Raw genomic sequence first — 8,114 nt, forward strand, 5'->3', positions numbered from 1 at the left:
GCTCCAGTGGAATGCAACCCAAACCAGTCTGGGATTCTATTCTGTGAAATAGGGAAAGCGTTTCCTGTCGCTTTGTGACCAATGCAGGAGGATTCGGCTCTGAGTCCATCCTGGAGTTTAGCTTTTCTTTCTCCCTGCGCACGGGGAGCTGCACAAACATCACCTGCCCCTGGGACCCGCCCCGCCCCGGGCCACTCCTGCCCCCGCCCGCAGCGGGGCGTTGTTTTCCCCGCGGCCGCCAGGTGGCGCTGCCCCCCCCCCCCGTCCCATGGCAACGGGGCGGGCCCGGGGCGCGGCGCCGCGGGCGGTGGCAGGTGCGGGGGTAGCGGGGGCCGGGGCCGCGCCGTGCAGCTGCGGTGCCCGCGGGAGGAGCATGCGGCAGCGCCATGAGCCAGCAGTGGGACGTCGGCCGAGCCCTGGCGCTCTCCGGGCTGTTCCGTGCGCTGCAGGGCGCGGGCCGGGCCTGCGCCGCCCCGTTCCTGACGCTGTACCTGCGGCACCTGGGGCTGCCGGCCGCGCTGGTGGGGCTGGTGGCCGGGGCGCGGCGCCTGGCGGCAGCGCTGTGCGCCCCGCTCTGCGCCCGCTGCCCCCGCGCGGCCGGGAGGCGGCGGCTGCTGGTGGCCGGGGCCGCGCTGGGCTCGGTGGGGGCCGGGCTGCTGCTCACGCTCGTCCCGCCCGCCGCAGCCGGCGCCCGCTGTAACGACACCCGGCAGCCGGGGCACCGAGCGGCCGCCGGGGGGCCGCGTCCGGACGCCGGCAGCTACGGTGTGCAGAGCGTGAGTGCTGCGCCCACCGCGAAGGCCGTGTCAGAAGGAGCGACGAGAAGGGCTGCAGGCGGTTTAACAGCGAGCGGGAGGGCAGCGGTGAGCCCCCCAGCCTCCCGGGGGCTGTTTGGCCTGGCAGATGTGCTTGAGAAACAAGGCGGAGGGGGTGGTGAAGGTGGCACAGAGACAAACGGGGACCTGGGTGGTGTCTCTGGCTGGACACCGCCTGTGAAAGCACTTAACTGGGAGACACGCGAGCCAGAAATGCCGGATTCCGGCGGACCTCCCCCGAGTGGACGCGAGAAGGAAACGAGCATTCTGGGTTCTGCTGCAAGAGGTGCTGCTGGTAATGCTGAGGAAAGGCTTTCTGCTACCAAGAGTAACGAGCTCCCCGTGTTTAAAACAACCCTTCCGACTGCTGGAGATGCTTATGTGTCTGGAAATCTTTCAGACCACCAGAAAGATTCTCAAGATACCGGCTTTGAAGCAACGCAAAACATCTTTCAGGACAGAGAGTACCAGATTTTCCTTATGGTGCTGGGTGCTGTGGTGCTTTGGGAGCTGTTGGCCACTTCTCTCGAATGGACAGTGGATGAGAGTCTCTATGAGTTCCTTGACTTTGTGGATGCGACTGACGGTTATGGCAAGCTCTGGATTTGGAGTTACTTGGGTGCTTCTGTAGGTGCCTGCAGCATTGTTGTAGTCGTGGATCATCTGAATTGCTTCCTGAGCAGTTCCATCACCCGCCTTGCTGTCCATTTCTATGGCTACGCTCTCCTGGTAACGCTCTCACTGCTTGTCACCGTCTTCTTTCCCATCCACCTTCCCAAGGAAAGCAAGCGCGTTAACAGGAGGGGCAGAGCGCTGGCACTGCTGTGGGGCGATGGCCGGGCAATGCTGTACACCAGCACCGTGCTCCTCACCGGCGTGGCTGGTGCTGCCGTGGACAACTTCCTCTTCTGGCAGCTGGAGGACCGAGGCAGCAGTGAGCTGTACATGGGGCTCTCTGTGGCCGTGGGGCTACTTGCTGAGATGTTGCTTTATTTCTTCAAAGGGAAGTTGCTGAGGACTTTCTCAAGCAGCACAATTGTCGCAATCAGCCTCAGCCTCCTGGCAGCGCAGCTTCTGTGCTACTCCTTCTTGTGGACTGCATGGTCAGTTCTCCTCATCCAGATTTTATCTGCCTTCAGTAACGGTGCTTTGTGGTGGGTGGTCAGCATGACCGTGGATGACATAGCCACGCCGGGCACGGCGAGGTCCCTGCACGCTGCTCTCCAGGGCCTCTGCCATGGTGGAGGAGCAAGCTTGGGCAGTTTTGCAGGAGGATTTGTGGTGGAGCACTTTGGCCTGGCTGTTCTGTACCGGGCGTGCTGCGTGTGCCTGGTGCTGTGGCTCTTCCTGTTCTTGATCGTCCAATCTAAACTGCCACAGCAGAAGAAAATTAATTATTCTCGTCTCCTGGCTGCTGGTTCCAGTGATGGGAGTGACTCTGGTGAGGAGAACGAGAGGGACTGGCTGGTGAAAGCCGTGAAGGATGAAAGCTTCGGTAGGAATTGGTCACACCGGCGTGGGATCAACTTGAATGCAGGGGGTGGAGTGGTGACGTGGGGTGATGATAATGCCTGGAAATGACCTTTAATTCTAAAGTGCTAAATACATGCAGTATATATCTGACAGGACAGATTTTTATTCTTGAAATTTTATAAATCTTGTAATTTTCTTATGGTAATTTTGCCTTTTTGACTGAATGATTTTGCTTCCAAAATCATACTGAGGTATTCCAGGTATACATTTGCTGAAATGAATGTAGCTGTTTGTAGTCAAAAAAAACAAACTTGAATTCCTGCTCCCCAGAGCTGGTGCTGTGGAAACTGAGCAAAGCTGTGACCTCTACTGACAGAGCTGAGTGAAAACTGCTGCCATGCTGACAGCACACTGAACTTGTGCAAGGTGCTGTATCCGAACTCCTTCTGCTGAATAAGGGCTGTGAATAAAAACATGGTTCATTTGCTCTCCTTTGATTTCTAAACTCAGGTTTTGCTACAGGCTGTCCTCTCCTGTTTGGGGATTTAAGTGTGCTGCGTTGGCATCTGTTGGTAACAGTGCACCGTGTGCGCTCACAGTCAGGGCCTGCTGGCTGGCCAAACGGAGCAGAGCAGCCTCTGCACTTCCTTGTGGTGAATAGATTGTGTGATTGTTTAAGGTGGCAGGCAGCGTCAGGGGTGACCAGGAAGCAGGCTGCCCTCCTGAGCCAAGGAACTAATGTGTGCTGGGAATTACCGAGGGCAGTATTGGTTCCAACGGAACTTGGCACTGACTGAGGTGACCTGGTGGAAGCTGGAGATTCCCCCCCGGGTCAGTTTGGCCTGAGGGCAGCCCTCTTGTCATGTTTCCTTTTTAAAACTGTGCCCTGAACAGGGCCTGCTATGAATGATCCTCAGGCTGCTTTGTCTGCCTTGCCTTTACCTCAAAGGCACAGAGATTTCGACACCTCTTCAGTAGGTAAGATTTGCGTAAAGATTGAGAAGTGGATGGTCTGATCTCATTAAAACACTGGCAGAGAAGCTGTGAGCATTATGGTCCTTTCAGTTACATCAAACGCTGCTGTCAGTTCCTTATGTACTTCCTTGGTCAAGGACAACACCTGTTTATTCCTTTGCAGAGGGATAGATCTTAATAACATCTTCCTAGTGTTTTACAAGCCATGAGATAGGCAGCTGCAGAAAGCAGAATATTTAAATGCGTAATCTGTAGTATGCAAATAGCATTGCAATCTGTTACCCTGCTGCGTTCTGGACTCAGTAGAATGGGGTTGCAGGCAAAGAAAAGCAGTGCCACTGAAGATAATCTTTCTCTGTATGCATCAATTCCACATTATCTGTGTATCAGATGCTTTCAGGGTAATTAGGTCTGTCTTTTCCTGACACAATCCACTCTGCCATGCAGAATACTTTACTAGAATGACTATAGATAGAACTGTCCTCGTGCCAAGAATAGCTGGAACTTTTCATTAAGATGTTACTTTCCCCCAGGAATTCAAACTCAAGTTGAGAGCAGTTTTAGTGTCAAGTATTTATCACAGCCTTATTATATAATACCTCAGGAGCTCTATTTACCTGCTAATAGAGCATCTTTCTTCAGTCGAGTTATGTAACGTAACTGCACATAGCACATCACGGAGCCATCAGCCCTTTTGTGAGAAGAAAATGATGCAGGAATAGCTGGAATGTTTTAAAATGCAGTCCCTTCTTTAGCTGGAAGTGACTGCTCTCATTTGAAGCCCATTAAACGGATGATAAATTCTCCTTTTACCTGCTTTGGCACAGAAAACAGCTGCTGTAATTCCAGCTTTGCAAAGAGAAACCTTGAAATGAAAAGTGCTTGTGTGTAATCCATCCTGTGACTGGGGCGGAGGGGTGGTGACAGCGTCATGCTTGTCTCGGCCACGGATGTTTAGATGTGCTGAGCCACTGCCCTTAAGAACAGGGAGGATCTAAAATATGGCCCAAAGCTCACCTCTAGTATAATAAACTTGCATCATAAGATTTATTATGATTTTTTACACGTTATTAATACAACAAACATTTGGTGCTGATTCGGGGGGAATCCTTTATCCAGTTTGACACATGTTCTGAGTTACAAACCGCTGTGGAAGTGAATGTGGCAGAGGGCTCATTCCCTGAAGACATTGCATCAATTTGATGAAATCATTTTCCACTGAGGTTTAGACAGTTTCTGTCTTTGAGCTCTACAACATCAGTGACTCCATTTCTTCCTCTCTGATGGTCACAGACCCTGCAAGGCAAACGGGGACAGAAGGAAGAGGCTCAAATTAAACTGTGTGAGACTTCTTTGCTCTGAGCGTGGCTTTTAAGAACATGCCAAGGAATGCTGAGAATAAGATGTAACTGAGAAGAACTAAACTGCCTCTGGGGAAGATAGATTCTCATGATGTATTTCCAACCACATCAGCACTTATTTTTGCACTGCTTTGCAACTATTTGCCAAAAAAAATGATGTTGCAACTTCAGGGGTTTTAAGTTTTTATCCTTAATCAGCACTGTAATGTTAAAAGTGATTATAAAATCATGTAACATTTTACTGTTTGTCTAAATCATGGTGAGCTTTAAGCAAATTTCAGAGGCTTATGTGTACAAATACTTTTTTTTTTGCCCCTTTGTGTCAGTCCAGGGTCTAAGTTGAGCTGTCCTTCTTCTCTGAATACAGTTCTATTTGATTGAGCTCAGGAGGCAACCCATAGTTAGTGCTGAGGAACAAGTTCAGCACAATGCTGGTCTTTGTAGCTCTGAGATTTGAAATGCAGCATAGCCCGATGTGTGTGTACTTTGTGAGAGGTTTCAAAGGATCTGGGTAAATCAGTTTTGTTAGATAAGGCCAAAAACTGACAAAGGGCTCTTTGCTTATCATGAAACACTGCAGGTAGTTTTAGTGCACCGCTGATGCAGCTGGACTGGAACCCGAGTAACCCATTGGATCAGACACCTTCTCCTGCTGTCTAAAATTCCATTCCTAAGTTAGAAGGAAACTCAAATAGCAGAATGTGTCTTTCTGGCAGTTATTTTATGATGGGGTATTGCAGATGCTTCCTTCAGCTCCTCTCTGTGTGCACCTCACATCTGCGATTGACTTCACAAGTGTGGCACTCAGCATATGAAATCAGGTAAAACTCGGTGGGCAATGATCTCTAAATGTTCGTTTTTCCTGTGGATCTGATCAGCATAGTAAGATCCTTTCCAGTATTCTCTGAAGATTTCTACAATCCAGCAAACAACCGCAGCCTGCGCCTTTGTGGACTGCAGTGAAACCTGCCCAGATGAATTCACACAGAGCTTTTGTAGTTTTGCAGTGAGTTATTTCCCAGCATCGTAGATATGAACCATTGAAAGTAGGTCCATTTAGCTGTAGTTTCACAAGATGGGGAGAGTGATGTTTTAGAGAGCTGTGGGGTTATTCTGCATGTTCTGAATCTTAAAAGCAAGAGCTTCTGAATTGTCTTTTATTCCAGGATGGGGTGTGACATCTCTAAAGCACGCTCTGTGCTCCTTGGTGCTGCTCGTGGAAGCATTTCTCCTTTTGTTCATCTTTGAGGTCCAGACAAGACATTCCCATGCTGATTTGAACTCTGAGGAGAATTATGGTTACAGCATGATACCAAAATTCCATGTCTATAATATGGGTCCTGTATAGAATCCTTGAAAGTATTGGGCAGCTCGAGTGTTGCTGGCATCAGCCCTGAGTGGTACTAATGCAGGAAGGGGGCGGGGGGGAAGAATCTGTCTTGAAATATCTTGACACTCTCGGCTTGGCATTACCTATTGCTGTATTTATCAATAGGGAGCCAGTGTAAAGGAATCTGCTCATTTAGACTGTGCATTTCTCAGGGAACTGATACTTGGGGGGGTTATTGCATGGTTTCTCCCTGGGGCCTGATTTTACTCTTATATAAATGATATTTCTGTCCAAGGGCAATTTCTCACTTCAAGTTGGGTATGTTGAGACCATAAAACTGTGAACCCAAATGTAGAGGTGAGGATGAAGCAACTTTAGAATTAACCTTTGCTTCACCTCTAATAGAAATCTTGCCTGAAGAAATCCAGGAGCAGAGCCTCTAGTTACCTTGGCTTGAGCTCGCTGGTACAGCAGACAGGGACGCTGCAGTTTTGAAACCTTGAGAACATTTCCGCCTCTAATTAGGTTGAAAGGTCAGAACTAGGGGGGTAGTTACAACCCAAAATAGCATGCTTGTGTTAACACGGGGGTTTATTGTTGGGAAAAGGAATTTTGAGCCAGAAAACACAGCCACGTGCTGAAATAACATGAATATTCAAAGTGTGGCTTTGAGAAACATGAACCTGATGTTTTGATGACTCCTAAGGAAAATACTAAATGACTCCAGTTATTATGACATGTACATGCATTAGGGTCCTTGGGACCTCACTCCTTTCTCAACAGTGACGAATTAAATATACGGCTTCCTTCTGTCCTCAAGATGCACCTGATTGAGTTGGCAAAGAAGGGCCCTGTGAGCATCACCTGGGATATGTTTTTGAAGGCTTGGAATCAGTTCAATGTGCCTTAGTGGTTCCTATTGTCTGCTGTTGCCTGCTCAGGTTGTTTCTTTAAAGACTTTCAAATGACTTTGTCCATTCTCATGGTTTCCAAGTTGTGTTTTAAATCTGTTGGCAGCCCTCAGGTACCTGGGAGATTGTGTTACTCTTGCTTGGCACAGTTACGAGCTTACCATGTACATGAAGCTGCTTCATTCCTAGAGAAGTGACTGTGTACAGGGAGATATTTGTGCTTTTAAGAAACATTCTGCTCATGCCCTGAAAGCGCTGCTGCTGGTGACTCAATTCACACACAGACCCACGGGAAAGTCACCTCAGGACACACTAAAGCCTCTCAGCTGAGGATGTAGAGTGCACGTGGGGGAAGGAAGAGCTGTGGGGTTCGCCTGCCAGGCAGCATGTTAGATTATAGCTCTTTGTGTGACTCTGGGCTGTTTGAATCCCATGTTTTTATTAAGTCAGTGCACAGAATGGGGTGAATTCACGCTGCAGCCCACAGCAGATCTGGCTGCTCATGGCACAAGGAATCCTGTCCAGTACTGGACTGAAGAAGTGATCAAAATATTTGCACATCCGTTTTCTCTGCATGGGGAGCGATCAGAACGAGGTGAGTCACTTCAGACCTGAGCTCATGATCACAGTGCTGGTGGATGCTCATCATTTAATGAACAGTATTTAATGGCTGTTCTTACCTTTCCTATTAAGACAGCCAGACCACTAGATCTTGAGGTGGCTGTGTCCCTCAGTAGAGCTTTGCCTCTCTAACTGGGGCACCATCCCCCTTGCTCGTGTTCTGGTTTAAAACACTGGGCTGGATCAAAAGTCAGCAGCTCCTCCCTAGGTTTTGGAGATGGGAAGTCCAAGAAATTGCTCAGATTTCTGTCAGTTCCAGTGAGGATGTTTCACACAGATTAGCTTGGCTGCCTGTTGCACTGGGGAGGGGAGCAGCTAGAGGCAATGCTGAGAGGGGTACAGAAAGCAGATCCCACACTCTGGTGTCTCTCTGCAGGGGTTGATCCTCCAGACCCATCCCTTACAATGCCACCCCTCTGTTTTGCTCACTGAGAGCTTATGGTTTTGCACCTATAATCAACTTCCAGCAGTGACTGCCAGCCAGATGAGAGGGGAGAAACCCCCTGGCCTGGCCCTCACCTCCACAGCCATCACTCCTGCTGCTCTCCAGCCCAGAGGCTTCCTGTGGCCACCCTGGTTTCAGCTGGAATGGAGTTAGCTTTGTTCTCAGTAGCTGCTGTAGTGCTGT

General features: G+C 49.6%; 1 protein-coding gene across 1 annotated transcript; it reads left to right on the forward strand.

Moving 5' to 3' along the window:
- Positions 1-361: 361 nt before the first annotated feature.
- On the forward strand, positions 362-2,396 carry MFSD6L (major facilitator superfamily domain containing 6 like). The gene has a single exon (XM_057423933.1). It carries the CDS (start codon positions 387-389, stop codon positions 2,394-2,396), a length of 2,010 nt encoding a protein of 669 aa, XP_057279916.1. The 5' UTR covers positions 362-386.
- The last annotated feature ends 5,718 nt before the right edge of the window (positions 2,397-8,114 follow it).

Source organism: Pezoporus wallicus, unplaced genomic scaffold, assembly GCF_028554395.1.
Source record: "Pezoporus wallicus isolate ANWC-B61680 ecotype Strahan unplaced genomic scaffold, APGP_CSIRO_Pwel_v1 contig_7876, whole genome shotgun sequence".
Taxonomy (NCBI): Eukaryota; Metazoa; Chordata; class Aves; order Psittaciformes; family Psittacidae; genus Pezoporus; species Pezoporus wallicus.

Excerpts from the sequence above, each read along its gene's own strand:
- MFSD6L (XM_057423933.1), top strand. The coding sequence starts at position 387 with ATGAGCCAGCAGTGGGACGTCGGCCGAGCCCTGGCGCTCTCCGGGCTG.